Source organism: Montipora foliosa, chromosome 11 (genome assembly GCF_036669935.1).
Source record: "Montipora foliosa isolate CH-2021 chromosome 11, ASM3666993v2, whole genome shotgun sequence".
Classification (NCBI taxonomy): domain Eukaryota; kingdom Metazoa; phylum Cnidaria; class Anthozoa; order Scleractinia; family Acroporidae; genus Montipora; species Montipora foliosa.
Genome location: NC_090879.1, coordinates 3,109,332 through 3,126,831, shown reverse-complemented (window position 1 = coordinate 3,126,831; position 17,500 = coordinate 3,109,332). Strand labels below are relative to the sequence as shown.

The 17,500-nt window shown below is 39.6% G+C and overlaps 1 protein-coding gene across 1 annotated transcript in view; it reads right to left on the bottom strand.

The window, feature by feature from the left end:
- Positions 1-14,131: 14,131 nt before the first annotated feature.
- Positions 14,132-17,500, bottom strand: part of LOC137974947 (protein retinal degeneration B-like) — a 37,603-nt gene continuing 34,234 nt past the window's right edge. Inside the window, exons 16-18 of the mRNA XM_068821964.1 lie at positions 16,561-16,744; positions 15,864-15,995; positions 14,132-14,539 (exon numbers count right to left, since the gene is read on the bottom strand). Coding sequence (XP_068678065.1) covers positions 14,270-14,539; positions 15,864-15,995; positions 16,561-16,744 — 586 coding nt within the window. The 3' untranslated portion in view covers positions 14,132-14,269. The remainder of the gene's footprint in view (positions 14,540-15,863; positions 15,996-16,560; positions 16,745-17,500) is intronic.

The window sequence follows — 17,500 nt, the reverse complement described above, 5'->3', positions numbered from 1 at the left end:
TGTTAGTTAAGAGCCACCCCCCTTAAATGGAACAGGAAACCATACCCAGCCAAGAAATCACACACAATTATTACTTTGCCGTGTTGTTACCCATTAGTGAGGCCTATCATTTTTCTTTCTGCAAAACTGAGAGTATTTGAAGTCGGAAGGGATAAACGTCGCCATGAATGTGTAGATGCTGAATGCTGAGAAATTTAATATCGGCAGAATGACTCGAGGAAGTCATTTCACTGAAAATGATCTCTAACCGTTATTGAAAATTCAGGATACAGCAACGCCAATTGTTTACTTCCGGCATGGGATTCCTGGTTTCACACAAAGTGGTCGTTCTGTCGTCAAACTATGTTACTTGGCAAATAATTCAACTTCAGCTGTCGGTGCTTATTGAAACTACAGATTACAGATTACTTGCCTTTTCGCAAACTCATGCCGCATTGTACCATCAACCAATTCGAAGGCTGAAAAATGGCTATGAATGAAATAGTGTTTTATCCGGTAAACGGCGACCAGATCTGGCGGGATATTAGACGAAAATTGCCATATCGTAAATGGTTTGAAACCTCAGTAGCAGAGGGGCGTGCATCACAAACTTCCGAATAAGAGTCTCGGTCTACGGTTCTTAGTGATTATTTTCGACTTCGAAAACAATGTTTTGTATTGTTTCTTTTTTGTGAGTGTGGAAGTCCTATTACCACCAGTTTTGTTTGCTCCCTTAAATGCCCACCTTAACCGACAGGCTTTTCCACTGTTTGTTTTTGTTATGGCAATTCGCATTGCTTATCGTAGAAATCTAATAGGACTGACGAATTTCAGCTTTGGTGGAATTTTCATAAATGAAAATTGTTCCCTCGGCACGCAATGCCTGTCCGTTGAAGGTGGGCCTTCATGATTTATCCTAATTACCACCCACAGAAGGTTTTATATCTAGAATTCTAAAAACTACCAAGCTAGAAATCCTCAAAATCTCTGTGTGTTCACCATATAATTCAGTTTATGAGTACATTCGCCTCGAGCAGACCTCTTTTATAAATGACGAGGATTCGTCAACAAGGCTTTTTGAAGTGTTGTTAGTCAGTTATCGGTATTTTTTAACGTTCTTTGATTAGGATCCAACATTGCGTCCTTTGTATTTTTCATAATCCAAATTGTGTCCTCAGATTGATACTATTGAGGACGGGCCAAGCTCCATTGTTGCGTTCTAGATGATGATATGAAATATAAAATGGCACAAAAAGCTATTCGTATTTAACTTTTGGCGACTTTCTGTTTCAGAGGACAACGTCTCCAAACTTGAAAAAAATGTCCAATTTTGTTTAAGTGTCAATCCATTTCCATCCATTCATCAGTCCTTAGCTGAAAACAAAAAAGAATAGCTTCAATCAGTGCACTTCAATGGCACATTCCAACAAAACTACAGTATTATTTTTTGGTCTTCATTGACGCGAAGACGACTTTTAGTGTGTGAATTTTGACTAACATCGTGTGACACTCTTAAACAACGACCTTTCGATTGCGTCCTGGACCCGAACGTCTTGACGGAATGCAAAAATGGCCGTCAACAAGTGATCCTTTTGTCTTTGTGTTAATTAGCCTAACTAGCCTCGTTTTTCATCCCAAATTTTTTCAATTTTACTCGTGTTAACGAGGCTTGTTAAGCTAATTAACAAAAGACCAAAGAATAATTGTAGGCGGCCATTTTTGTATTCGGTCAATAGAGTCATCTATTGAGTCATTCCATTCAATTTGGCAGTTTTTTTCTTGTTTTCCTTGTTAAATGAATCTCTTATTACCATTCTTTTCGGACGAAACCCTGTTGTTGTATTCTTTCTGATTCCTCTCATCAGGTCTTAGTTCAGGTTTTGTAAGCAATGACGGTTGCTGATAAAACTTCAGCGATGCAGAGGTTGTGAGTTCGAATTCCTTGAAGCCGCCTGAATTTTTCAGGTGTCTATATGGTACAATAGCTTAAATTGTCCAGTTAAGTTCGAGGATCATTTCTACATTTCGTATTTAACCCGCATTTTAAATATATACATTTCTGGTGTGAGTTCAATTTGAAAAAAAAAATTGCAAAAAAGCAATACTTTGTTTTCACCGTTGTCATGACCGTCAACGTCATATTCGCCATTCACAACTTGCACAAATCCCATAATACACCTTTTTCACCCCTCCAAACATCTGCATAGGCATTGTTTTCGACTTCTCTTGGGACATTTTCATGTCCCAGGAGAAATTGCGAACAATGGTTATGTAAACGTTTTGGAGTGTAATAGAGGTGTATAATGGGATTGTGCAAGTAGTGAATTGTTATCTGCCTCTTTTGAGGATGGTTGCAAACCATCGGTTATTTAATTAAGTCCGGGCATTAACGCTTATCTATCTACTGTGTCAACCATTGAGTTGAGCTGAATTGTTTTCAGGTTGGGATCCGCGAACGGTAAAAGTTTCTTTTATTTCAATTAGAATTTGCATGCCTCGCCTGGTTGCCGAAAAATTGAAATTCAATAAACCCAGCAACGCTAATTAACATACATATGAATCGGTCGCCAGTTATCAAAGGAAAAGGTCGAAGAAACGCTGATTTAACAACCTCTGATTTATTTTATTTGAAGTAAAATGTTCTTCATGGTTCCTTAAGCTTTCTTTATGAAACTTTGGAGGCTATATAAGTAGAATAAATTAGAGAGAAGACAATGGCATAGCTCTCAAAAAACACTGAATAGCGACACACAGAACTTAACAATAGGTGCTTTTTCACGTGACGTCATCGCCGCCATGTTGGTAGACAAAAACAAAAGATCTCTCATTAGCTTCTTTTGTTCGTCCACCAGCAATTGTACATTGCAGCATTGTTATCTGTGCCTCTGGAGATTGGTTGCAAACCACCTGTAGCAAACTTTTTTTTTTTTTTTTGATTTTGTGACATGTTTTTATTCATTATGTAAACACATTCGAGTGTCATCAGCAAAACTTGTTTGCGTTATTTTGCTGATTTTACGGTCTTAAAGTTAAGGATTCCTTCAGTTAAATAACAGGGAGGGTAGCGCGATTTATTCTTAAAACAAAAAAAAACGTTATGTTTACTTTTCCTAGATTTGGTTTCACAATTTTTTTCCTTGTTTCAAATATTAACGGTTCAGGCATTTTTTTAATTTGGAACTTAAGGTCAAGATAACATTGCTGATTCCAGGAACTGCTCGAGGATGGTAAATGAAGAACATGATAATGGATGTGGATCAAAGCTATTATAGTTGTGTAATCAGCTGTTTTAATAAAATGCGGATGTTACATTTTTTTTGAGCGAGAAGCAAACCAACCAATCAGGATGCCGCGTTTACGTCACGTGACCGAAATTGTCCAATCACAGAGCTCGAATTTTCAAAGTTGACGATTTACACGACAGCCAAATAAAAAAATCCAGTTCTGTGATTGATAAATTCAGGTCACGTGACCTTAATCCTGCAATCTGATTGGTTGAAATTGCTTTTTGCCACCTTTTTTAAAGGTCCTCCTCCCCCTCCCCCGCCAAAAAAAAATTCTTGTTTTTTTGTTCACACGTCATCTTTCCTTATTTATCACATCAACGCCCTTCTTCTTAGTGCACTACTATTCTTTCTCCTCCCCTCCCTTCATTGTATCCCCTTCCTTTCATTCCCCCTTCCAGTCGACCCTCCCCCCAATGAGGGCCCCCATTTCTCTCTCCTCCCCACTGCATCCCCACCACCTACCTTTTCGTTTATGAGTTATTTTACCTGTCTCTCTAATTTCCTGTCTGCCTACTACCACTTACCTATTGTAGAGACTCTCAGTTGTCTCAGCCAGGATTTGAACCTGTACCTTCTGCGTCTTAGTCAAGCTCACTACCAACTGTGCCAGCTAGACATAGGTAATAATGTAGGGAATAATTCGAGTATATGTTTTGTAAGTACACTTATGTACCTTGCTTGTTGGAGAAAAACCAAAATAAATAACTAAACTTGTGTGAAGCTTTGGCACTAACTAGATATGTAAAAGATGACAAAAATTCAAGGAAGTCTCGTTATCAAGACGAGGCAAAATGCAAATCTGATGCAACGCCTCGTTATCAAGATGAGGGTCGTTGCAAAGAACGGTTTTGTACTCTGTCGTAATACATATAAACCTGTTTCGAAATGACGACAAAGACATTACATTAATGCCTCGCTGTTTCATTGTTCCAGGATGAACAACTTTACTATGCAGCAAAGTTAAGGCGGGGACCATATGAAGAAAGCCAGAACTTCAAATATTCATACAACGATAAACGCTTTTATTGCTTGTTTCAAAGTAGTTTGATAAGCGGCATCTAATACAGGAAATAAAAGGAAACACTTGTAATTTCACTTGTTCGTTCTGTCAGGGAAGAATATATAAAGTTCTTTCTTGACAAATTCTTCGTTATGTTGGAAGATCAGTTCCGTTGGTTTATCACAAGACGGGCGACCGAACAGAAAACCAAAACAAAAAGTGCACACATTACAAAAGTGATATTATTAATAATTTTTTATACAGATATCAGGAAGTGTTATCACCAAGTCATCACAAGACATCGGTAAAATGTAAAAAGGGGGGACAGATGAAGAAACATATTCACGATCACATGATATATATGAAATGGATCATATATGAACTGCGGATACGAAATCAAGTGAAGCTATGATCCTCGCATTTATGAACGCAATTTTTGCAATTGCGTAAAGAAGCCTGAAAAATTAAGGAGCTCAACGGGGTTTGAACCCGTGACCTCGCGATACCGGTGCGACGCTCTAACCAACTGAGCCATGAAACCACTGACGTTGAGAGCTGGTCATTTGTGTGCAAAAATTGCGTTCATAACTGCGAGGATCATAGCTTCACTTGATTTCATATCCGCAGTTCATATATGATCCATTTCATATATATATTATGTCATCGTTAATTCTTCCCTCACGGGAACATTAGAACCCACAAATGGCCAGCTCCCAACGTCAGTGGCTTCATAGCTCAGTTGGTTGGAGAGTCGCACCGGTATCGAGCGGTCACGGGTTCAAACCCCGTTGAAGTCCTGAATTTTTCAGGCTTCTTTACGCAATTGCAAAAATTGCGCTCATAACTGCGAGGATCGTAGCTTCACTTGAAAACATTATATTCACCTCAACACAACGATTTGCAACGCCATACATCTATAGCTGTTTGAAACTTGTGACAGGCGTAATTCTTCTCGTTTAATCAAGCTATTCTTCGGGTTAAAGGGGTTTACTTTCTAAAGAAACTTTGGTGCTGCGTTGGTGGGGAAGTGACCTTTCAAATTTCTCTACGGTGGTCAATTTACCATTCTTTGTCGGTTATTCTTCGAGTTGCTAAGGAGAATTTTCGCTTCCTTAAGAGACGACCATTTCTGCCAACTTCCCGATTTAAGAGTAACTGTGTATGAACATAAAAACTACGTAAAAAATCAAAATATTCTAATTTCTGCGAAGTGAGGGAGTTGCTTCTTGAATTTGTAAAAGCCTGTGGACAATGCCCCGAACGTTGTGGTGGCGCGCGTGCGAAAAATCTGATGCTGGAGTGGTGAGGAAAAATCTTGCCTCGTGCGCGTGTGCGAGAAAATCGAAAATTGACTGTACTGTCTGAGAAGAGTACTTTTGCACATCACTTAAAGTGCATCTGTCCAAGAGTCCACTTCTCCTTCTTAAGACGGCCAAGGAGGAGACCACAACCGAACTGCTCGAGGGAGGGTTAACCTTAAGACTGAATATAGGCGTTGTGACCAAGAGTTTTAGAATGCCTGAAGCTAGAAGAAGCTACTCGGGTTTAATAATCTCGCAGAACATCATAAACACACCACTTTTATTATCGATCGTAATCTGGACTGGGGAGTAATCATACAGTCAGTCAACCTTTTAACCAACTTTTTCACTAGGTCTTGAATCTCCGGGGATAGCGATGTCAACAATAAAGCAGCTCTTGTCTTCCTTATTGATGATTACAATGACTCAGGCCTTCCAGCTTCAATAACATGGTCGCATTGGATACAAACATCCCACAAGATCTTGATTCTTTCATTCTACACTACACTCTCATGTGTATGCTCATACCACTTTTCGCTCCGCTCTAATCCATATTTCTCACACAGTTTCCAGTGGACCGCCTTCGCAAGATTAGAGAGCTTTAGATTCTAGTACGAGAACGACTACGAGTACGAGATTTTCTCATAAGACAATAGTGAGCGCGCGCAAACCAGCGTCATTTTGGCGGGAAAAACGTGATGCCGTCGTCATTTTAGTACGAGGTTTTGCAAAAATGTCGTCGAATCAAAACAAGTCAACAACACGGTAGCAGTTTTGGCATATTTTGATGAGCAAAAAGACTCAGTTACCAGCAATAAAAATAACTGAGCAACCTATACTGCTACAAAAAGAGTAAGATTAAGCGTACGGGTTATAAATTTCCTTAGTATTTTCGCTAAAAACGGGCAGTCAAAACTCGTACTCGTTCTCGTCCTTGTCGTAGAATCTAAAGCTCTCTATTGTCATGTATGCGTTGGTATTCCTTCTGAGCTAACTTCTTACAACCGCTCACAACGTGATCGACATTATCAACCTTCTCACCAAACAATCTACACAAGGGGGACTCCGTCTTCTCAATATGATGTTTAACGCTGTTCGTCCTAACAGCTTGCTCCTGAGCAGCACATAATAGGGCCTCAGTCTGCACTTTCAGATCCGCCTTTCTCAACCATTCCCATGCCTCTCAAATACTGGCCGTACATATTCTTCCCCTTCCAAGTTCTTAACTTCTCCTCATGCCAAGCCTTCTTGAACTCCTCGCTTTCTACTCTTTGCTCGTGCTCAATGACATCAGTGGCTTTGACGCCTCCAAGTAGACCCTCTTCCTAATTCTTCACATACCATCCCAAGCTATTTCCTTCACTCCTAACACACCCCTCGCAGCTGCTTAATCCGCGCCCACCTTTCGCCCGTGCCACGTACAACCACTCTTGGGATGAAATGCTCCATACATGGTCAGGATCTTTCTAGTCTTTCTGTCGAGAGTTCGCAATTCATTGTCTGTCCATTTGATGATACCAGCTCCATATCTCATGACCGCCACAGCCCTCGTGTTAATTGCTTGGATCTTATTCTTGCCGTTTAATTTCGACTTCAGCACCATCTTCAGTCTCCTCTTATACTCCCTCTGCCACTGCATCTTCATCTCCCTTTCTTTTACACTGTTTAATTCTAGAATCCCCAAATATCTGTAACCATCCTCGTCTATTTGTTTCCTTGCCTGCCCATCTGGAAGGGTTAAACCATCCATCTTCACCACCTTCCCTCTCTTGAGAACCAGTAAACCACACTTCTTCAATCCAAATTCCATCCTGATATCCTCGCTGAACACATAAACTGTCTGCACAAGTGAATCGATTTGGTCAATACTCTTGGCAAACAGCTTCAAGTCATCCATAAACAATTATTATTATTATTATTATTATTATTATTATTATTATTATTATTGTTGTTGTTGTTGTTGTTGTAGTTGTTATTGTTAAATATTAAATGAAATTGGCCGACTCATCTGCCTGCAAAAACATTTGTCAACTCTATGAGAAAATGAGCATCTCTTTTGCCGGTGTAACTTCATAATAGCCTTCTTGACGTCTGTCGTTTTTCTAATTCGCTCAATGATTGCGACATGATGTTAGGCATGAAACGAAAGAGATCTCATTGGCTATTATTGAAATCACATCATTATTGCTGCAAACAAATAATTTATGTTTATCGTGGGAAGAATTATCATTCTTCCCTTTCTCAGGTTAATAGATAATAGTATATACTAAAACAGTGGATAGTGTTGAAGGCGCACTCTGACTGGCAAGTCAAACGCCGAATATCCTTTGCTCTTCACCTTCGAGCAACTCGCACGGTATTTGCACCCAAAAATATTGTAATCATTGCAGGAAGAAATGAATTAAAATCAGCTTTCTTTGCTACAGTATCTCACTGTTTTAGTTTATAGTTATAGTATATAGTGCTTTGCAGCGGCTTGGTTAATATCCACCAAGAGCCACCTCCACTTTGGTGAGAAGCTGTTAAATATATTAACAATAATGATAGGCATAATAATAATAATAACAACAACAACAATAATAATAATAATAATAATAACAATAATAATCACTTTATTCAAGTCTCAAGGTTATTTAGCCAAGCACAAGTCCTGTACTAATAGGCCAGTTTCGCATTCTGACGTTTGGCTTGGATCAAGCATGAAATAGAGGCTACTGCGGGGAAAACTTTTCACATGCAAATTATTTCCCCACATTAACCTGCATTTCATGCTAGATCCAGTCTAACCGTGAGAATACGAAGCTGTCCTATTGGGGAGACTACAAATCACCTGAAATCAGAACAAATCGGTTGTTCAAAAGGTGGATAATGCTATCCACCGGATAAATAGCTATCCAGCAGATAAGCAATAGCAAAACCAATTGAGCTATCCAGTGGATAGTGATTTATCCGGCCGATAGCGCTATTCACCCTTCGAACAACTGGGGCATGAAATCAGAAGAAATCAAATCAAATGAATAATACTTCTTGACAATTATTATTTGATAAAGAAAAAAATGTCATCCTTTTGACACTGGGAACAAAACAATTCACTTATAAGAGGAGAGCCAGAAATCTAAGAACATCACATCGGATTACACAAAACTTTGCGATGAAATTGGTAAACCATCTTTAGCCCACAAAATGACAAAACTGGGGGGTGGGGGGGGGGGGGGGGGGGCAAAATGTTACAAATAAACTGTGCCATAAATCTTACCGTTAAATTAATTAAAGATAGCACAGGGAAATAACTATCACACAATTACATCCCAAACGGACCACCCACAACCAAAAAGCTGCATGAAAAACACATACCTAACTATTGTCTCGGGTTTGCATAACTGTCTCGAATTCTCACAACTCTCACAGAACGTGTACCGGTCATGTTCGTGGGGAAATGAGGCGGTAACCGCAAGTTGAATAGGATGTCTGTGCTTAAGCTACTTCCTCTCAATCTAACTGATCACCTGAAAGCTGATAGAAGCACAAAATTTGTGCATGCGATTGCAATAAAAGTCCTTTCATTGCCCCAACCTGCCTCCATCAGGCCTCCTTGTAGGTTATTTCTTGTGACGTCACGTGCGGTAGAAGGCAACCTTGTTTTCAGGGTCTCTCTTCTCTGTCTCCCTTGAGTAAGAAGAGCGAGAACCCCGGGAACGAGGAGCTCGTCCAAAACAGATCAGACGGAAAGAAAATCGATCAGAAGACTAGGAATTAGGCAACTTTAATTCTGTAGAATTTTTAAAGGGCTGGAGACTGACTAAAATAACTTCACATAACCTGCGCCCAGCCTTGAAATATTTTTTCTGGAAAAAATGGTAGTTTATCACCATTCATGCTTCTCACGTACCAGCCACCCTGGAGGAAGTCCCATATAGAAAGGACGGGAGTGCTCGTGGGAAATTTTGAAAAGAACCCTTAAGAGGTACCAAGATCCTGTCTTGTGGGCGTGGTGTTTCACCCCTAAGAGGTACCAAATTATGGGTTTTAATTGGACAAAATTAAAAATTAGTTAATTGTCAAATGTCTCCTGTCATAATTTTTCGCCTCAACACCCTAAAAGGTACCGCTAAAGCTCCCGCTGTGGACATTTCGAGGCTAAACACCCTAAGAGGTACCAAAACCGCTTTTTAAACCCCTAAAAGGTATGACGAGCACCCCCGTCCTTTTTATATGGGAATCCCCTCCCTCCCTGGGTCAGCCACTTGCTCCACGACTGAGCCGCAAGAGATAGAGCTCTTGAATAAGTAGTTAGCGTTGTCGTCTCCGCATCTGACCCATGCCTCTTACTTCCTAAGTTGCCTATCAGCAACTGCAAATTTCCCTGAGTCGATAGTGAAATAGCCAATATCAAAAACACCATAATACTCTTCGTTTGTTCCTCCAAAATTTTTATTTTCTCTTCAGACTTACAATGGTCCCAAGAGAAACTGGAAGCAATACTTATGCAAAATTTTGGAGGGACAAACAAAGATTATTATCATATCATTTATCTTGGCTAATTGTCGTAAAGTGCGCCTTACCCTACCCCGGAAAAACAGGCTCATGATTCATGCTAGCCCACATATAGGGCACAAACCATTGGGGTGTTTTTACAGGTACCGGAAAGCATTGTGTTTTTGATCACTGAGGATTAGTCTTTATTTGGAGTCGTTTTGTTTTCTGTCTTTCGTCTCTTTTGTTTTACGTAATTTCACCTCCGGTAACCCTTATACCTGATGACATCTGACCAGTTAATTTCACCACCAAACCTCCAATTTGTAAATTTTAGCATGAGCTAAATCCCAAAGGAGCAAATTTGCAAAGAAACAGTACTGCATGTCCAGATGAAGGGAATAATTTTGTGAAAACGAGACTTGGCGGCGAATTTTGAGCATATGCGGTCATCATGTTTGGAGTCTATTGTTTACTTCCATATATGGTGATTTAAGGAGAAACATGGCGTTTTTGCCGCCAAAAAAAATTGCTTTGGTGAAAAGGTGGGAGGAAAGGTGCTCCTTTCTAAGTGAAATTTGGTCATCGATCTAATCTGACTGAAATTAACTTAGCTGCTGCGAAAGTTGTAATGCTTTCTTTATGGGACGACAAATACAATTTGCCCTACGGTCTGGTCTCGACCCTGGTTCACATCAATCAAAAGGAGGTTTAAATAGAACGTAGAACCGACTTATTGCTTCAGTCTTTTTCACTGTTAGTGGTGATTGGCCACTTAATCTTGAGTAAGTAGAAGAGAAATTTCGTATCTCCAAGCGGCCATGTAATATTCTATTTAATATATATAAACACCAATGAAATACTAAATCATTCACAAAAGGCATCGAAAGGTGCGATTTTCATATGTAACCATAGAAACAGTGATCTTTTCACGTGTGAAAATAACATGTTATCTTCACGTGTGGAGATATGTTTTCGCGCGAAAGCTCACTTGTTATTTCATTGGTGTTTATATAATAAATGCTAATATCTTTCACATTCATTGCAACTTGTTTCTATTGTTTTTGTCCTCTGTGCCTCACTATCAAGCTGAATATTGATATTTTGAAAATGGCTTATTGCCCATTGCTTGCTTTTGCTTTCCCGTTAAGGAAGCGAAAACGAGTTTCAACATTTTCAACAAACTGTATTATTTGAAAGGATTGAATACACCCAACTGTTTCACGTACTTAATTTTCGGCAGTTCAAAGATACGAACATTAAATACATGATTTTATTTACCGAATGCAATTATGACCAATAACAAACTATGGTGTTGTCTTCATGTTAATTAACCTGCCTAGTCTCGTTAACGCGTGTAAAATTAAAAGTATTTTGGTTGTTAAACGAGGCTTATCGGACTAATTTTCACAATCTTAACTGATTAGAGTGTAATGTGAAGGACAGAGAAAAACTCTGATCAAAAACTCTGATCACCTGGTCAGAGTTTTTCTCTGTCCTTGTGTGGGCCCATTTCCATTAGTAGGGCTAACGCTCACATGGTTCATATGGGGTACAAAACTAGCACTTCACATTACACTCTAATCAGTTAAGTCTGTTGAAATATTAGTGCTACAAGGCCGGCGTTTGTAAAAACGTAACCCTTGTAATTTTCACAGACAAAGGAATAATTTAGTGGCGGCCATCTTTGCATTCGGTCTACGGCGTTCAATAATAGACCTGCAATTGACATACACACTCTAACATAATAGTTATAATATTATTCTTATTTATTGGTTGATCAAATGACAGCCATATTTAGTTACATACATTTGTAATTTGTCTTTATACACATAGTTACGTATATGACGCAATTTTGGACAGAGTCCAAAACAATGGACTCCATCACCTTAAGTACTCGCTTATCATTGGGCCAGCCAGGAGTGAGTGACATTATAGCTGTGGTTATTTAGCTCTGTATTTCTTAATACTCCGATATAGATAATTTCTTTCTTTTTAATGATATTGCTTGTGGCCCAACGGGTAAAGCTGGGCCAAACTGCAATACTTTTCAATAGTTCGGAAGAAAAATAACTCATTACTCATTAACGCGCGCATCGGTTGGCACAATTAGCATTTACTGCTTTTCATAGAACATTTGCGTATTGCAGGATGCTGCTTACAATGACTAAAGTGTGTCCTAATACGTGGGTTCACGGCAGATAATAAGTCAGTCCTACACGTGGCCGCAACTGGACAGGACAGCTACACGCGACAGAACATTGTGAGATAACTCTAGTTACCTTAAAGTCACAAGTTATGACGTATGTCTAACATTTGTTCTTGAATGAATGTTTTGATCAAACAGTTGTCACCAATCAACTACTCTTAAGTGTTATTGACCTGTTCCAGGTCCTTAGTCGGTCAAGACGAAGGATGAGGAGGGTCCAATGAGAACATCGACCGATGACTCAGACTAGGGTGAGAGGGTCAGGTGGCACCTCCCATCCCCCCGTAGTCTTTTCTTAGCTCGTCCGACAAACCGGGGGCCTGGAAAAGGCTAAACTATCCTGACCTTTAGACGAATTTTGAAATTCAGTTTTCATGTTGCAGACCATCACTTGTCAACCTCTTCCTCTTGGTAAAGCCTTGTTATTCCATGTGGTTCAGGATTTCTGCGAACTCAGGTTGAAAAATCTCACTTCAACTCGTACCTCCATATTGAGGTCGATTACTACGTGAAACTGGGCGTTAGGTCAAACAAAGCAAGCCTAGGGGTTCTAGAACGTTCATATGCAAAAAAATACGCATGTACTTTTCGCTATGGCGCCAAAAGGCACGCCAAGATGTTTTTGGCTTTGTCTTTTGATGCTAAACGCTCGTAGCATTACTGTGCTGACGAAGCTAAAACAAGTTTAGAAAAACCACTTTGACATAGATTGACTGACGTTGCCGGCCTTGCATAATCACACCAATATCGATTTTCGAACTAAGCGGTTTACGCCATACTTTCATCTGAGGAAACTCTAAGACTGACTTTATTTGTGGTCTATCACGAACCCAGGTATTAGGAACGAATGGAAATTTCAAAACAAAGGGTATGTAATTATTTGTAGCTTTATTAAGCACTGGAAATCCAGGCTATACCCTCTAGCATCTCCAACCCCTCTTCCGCTCTCATTTCTTTTTCACGATTTGCCGTACATAATTTGTTCATGAATACCAAAAGTTTTACTACACAACAACTTAAATACATATATTACAACACTATCTCTTTAAATAAAGCAACTATTTCTCCTGTTTTAAACTAAGATGAAAACAAAAATTTATCGATGCTTAGTGGTAGTTTCTTAGCTCCTCGACGTTTAGCATTTCTAAACGACAGCAGACAGCCACTGAAGATTCTTCCACGCCTCAGTTTCAAGGTGGGATCGGCAACATTGCGTGACGTTTTAATGCACCATTTACAATATCAACGTGTCTTTGTTTAGTCGTCACGCAATAATAATTAGGTAACGTTAATTCTTAACTTAAAGCGTGACAAACACGTCTTTTTTGACCAATACTTAGACACTTCCTCAAACTGGTAAGTAGGAAAATTCGCATATTTCTGATTTCTAAAGATTGGAAGGATTTTGGCTTCATGAACAATAATGATAGCAAAGAGCCCTTTCCCAGTCTATTCGCATGCGCTATTGATCAACATGAAGACATGCCCATAATGATGATAATGACGATGATGATGAAGATTAACGCAGACGACACTGGAAAGGGTTTTTTTCGTATCTACATAATATGTCTTTACAATAAGTTATTGATCATAATAATAAGAGAAACTTTTTTTCTTTTTTAAGCAGTCAATTAATAGGGCCGTTTATACGAGAGAAAATAAGCCGCGGCTTACATAAGACGCGAACACCCCGTATAAATGGTGCCAAATCTACGTTCACGGCTTTCTCAAGCCGCGGCTTATCCTGGCCTGGGAGTTTATACTCGTATAAATAGTTCCTTTCGCGTATTATGTACGCTGCGGTCAGAGTAAGCCGCGGGTTATTTTCTCTCGTATAAACGGCCCTGATGTGTCAATTTGCAGAGACCTTTCAGCGCTTTCTTGTCGTATCCTAGTTGTCTCTTACTTTTCTTGTCATCGAACCAATCATAGCCGATCCAAAATGGCATGATTAATGTATGGTTCAATTCGGCCACATAGAATGCGCCTGTGTCTTTAAATTTTAATTTTTAGGTTTCTTTTAATACTCTTGATCAAACTTACTCATGGACCGGCCCTTAGTGTGTCTAAACGAAGAATAATTGAATGAGCCAGACAGCGTGGACGATTCTTTGTCGGAATCGTTGGAAGGCTTGTCTGAAATGGAACGCTTCATCTTGTGTCTCGTTCTGCCAGTGCGTGATGGAAGACCGAAACAGCCTCGCCTCAGAATCAACCGGGAATTACCCACAGGTGACTTCGATAGATTAGACAAAGAAGTGAGATGAGCGGCATAGCCGTCTTTTAGAAACTAAAAATAAAAGCAGAGAAATACAGGATATTGAAAATGATTTCTGCGCAGAGATGAATTGAAAAACAGGCATAGCTCAGTTGGTTTGTGCGCGGCTTTCGGATTAAGAGGTCCCCAGTTCGAATCTCGGTTCCGATTTTCCTCTTATCCGTGTAGCTATAGCTTTAATTACCCGTTAACGGAGCACCGACAGAGGGAGGGGGGTAAAGGGCACACCGTCGGCTTCGCAAATTTCCCTTTCGTAAACGGTTGTTGCCATTTGAAATGGTAATTGCCATTTCTCAGAACGCTCGTTGCCATTTGAAACGGTCGATACCATTTATAACGGTCGACTACAAACTTCACTTCAAAGAAAATTAAAAGAAACAAACTAAGGAAAACTATTGACAAATATTAAGACAAAAAAGGAAAAAAACATTTATAAAAGAAAAAGTAGATGAAAAAAAGAGTCCGAAAATTTCAAGACTCGAATTTCAAGTGTCCCCTTGCTCTTTTCTTTTCCCCAACATCAACATCACGCGTGTCTCGGAATACAGACCCTAACTTTATTGTTGGAAATAGTAAAGGCTTAGACTTCAAGGGACACTTCGAGTTGGATGTCAAAATTGGGCGTGCATAGGTACATTTGTGGACTTATTTAAGTGAATTTGGGGAGGATTGATACTCGAGTGATAAGAAAGGGGAAATAATTTACATTGACAAGCTCAACTCAATTCCTGTTTCCTGTCACGTTGCCTGACACAGCTCCCCAAGAAATGAAAAACCCGCAGGTACAAAACACACGTTACAAGTTACAGATCATTGTTTTACCAATACAGAAAGAATCCTAAACATTCATTAATGGGGACATAGTTTTTCAGTGACTGATTAACCCATACACCTTATTCCAAAATGGCCGCTGATTTATGCGGATACAAATTGGCCCTTGTTGCCTCGTTCAAGATGAAATATTCTTTTGAATTTTAAGCTTAAGAACGAGGCATCAAGGGCTAATTTGTATAAAAACAAAAGAATATTTAAATGGCGGCCATTTTGGAATAAGGTGTATTGACTCCCAGGGGGTCCCCATTGACAAGTAAAATCGTCTGGCGTTAGAGTAAAATACTAAGTCTGGCCAATTTGGACGTCAAAGGGTTAAAGCTAACCTTAGGCCTAATCTTAGCACTGATAAACGGTCATGCATTGGTAAAAAAAATGACCTGTGACTTGTGACTTGTGACCTGTGATCTGCGACCTGTATTTTGTACCTGCCCCTAAAAAACCTACTTCTTGCTGCAGAATCTGATGCCATTTTCCAAAGCGTGTATTAGGTATGAATACTCACCTGCGCTTGGCTGGTATATTTTCTAGGGTGGTGTTTTCCCACAGTATATATTTGCTGGGGCTTTACACCAATCGACGCATACACCGATATGTCCTTGACTGATCCGTAAGCTGCGTGAATCTGCACTTGACACTGAGATGAAAATATAAAAATGATAGTGTAAAGATCTTAAGTTTATCTCCCTACAAGGTCTCAACACTTAGGTTTTTTGACAAAAGAAGTTTATGTCTCTACGCTATAAATCACTAGAAGTAGTGATTTCGAAAGCGCTGGAACCGCCAAAGAAAAGGAACGAGGATTCACCATAGATCTCAGTGTGATTATCAGGTCAGACTGCAGTTGAAAAGAGGGGCAAAGTCCAATTGTACTAACTGCAAATAAAGGGTGTAAGATATAAGGATTTAGTGCCTTGAAAGTGACTTTTTCGATCTGAAAGTCAATTTGTTATAGAGAAAGATAGCCATTGTGGATGACATACCACAGACGTAATGTGACAGAACATCTTAGACTTGGTACTGAACTACTACTCGTGTAGCAGCTCTTACAAAGTGCGGTGAGATTGGCTTGCCACCCAAACCGAAATACAGAGGAAACAATTGAAAAGAAACAATGACTTAGACTTAACATAATAAAGAAGCTGCCATAAGACTAATAACAGTCAGTTTTTCAAATTATATTTTAAATTTCTGTTTCTTACATCATTGACAAGATAGCGAAGAAATTCGGTTTTGTGCCTTTGAATATCCTTTGAAATCCCGCTGCCAAAAGACACCAGTCCGTAAGGAAAGTTGTGTTCTGCCAACCAAGACATGACCTTGATCTTCTGGAAATCGAGACGACTTGTCACGTATATAATTAAGAATCCTAATTCCTGCCAGTGCCTAGAAAAACACAATAAAAATAAGTTGTTGGTTACATTAGGCGAGCCGCTAACCAATTGGCTAAGTTGGTTGAACAACCGTCTACTGTGCGGGAGGTCGCGGGATCAAAACTCCGATCGGACAAACACTCAGGGTTTTTAAATAACTGAGGAGAAAGTGCTTCCTTTGTTATGATATCTGCATATGGTTAGACTTTCTAGTCTTCTCGGAGAAGGACGATAAACTGTAGGCCCCGTCTCACAACCCTTCAATCTTCATAACCCTGTTGGACATAAAAGAACCCACACACTATTCGCAAAGAGCAGGGCATGGAATTCCCTGCGTTGTGGTCTGTCCTTCATAAATAGCGACCACTTTACATTCTTTTGTATTTATGTTAATTAGGCCTACTGCCCTCATTTTGAAACAAATATTCTTTTGAACTTTGCTCGTCGTGGCGCGGCTAGACAGGTTTAATAGCATTAAAACAAAAAACTACTTTATTTGGCCGCCATTATGAAAGAGGTCTATATAGTAGAACTCCTAGTATAGTGTATTCTGATTTAGGAGTATTCGATTAAAGCACTAAAGCGATGCATCACCTCCCAGTTCCTTCCTAATTGAACAGGGCCAAGATTACTTTTACAGCTGCGTCACTTTCAATCCGAGATTCGACAGGGGATTCATGCCAACTGGGAATGAGCATGCTAAACTGGGTTAGGTGACAAAAGTACAGCATACAGCTAGGACAGAAAAGTCGTTAGATGGCTTTTAACC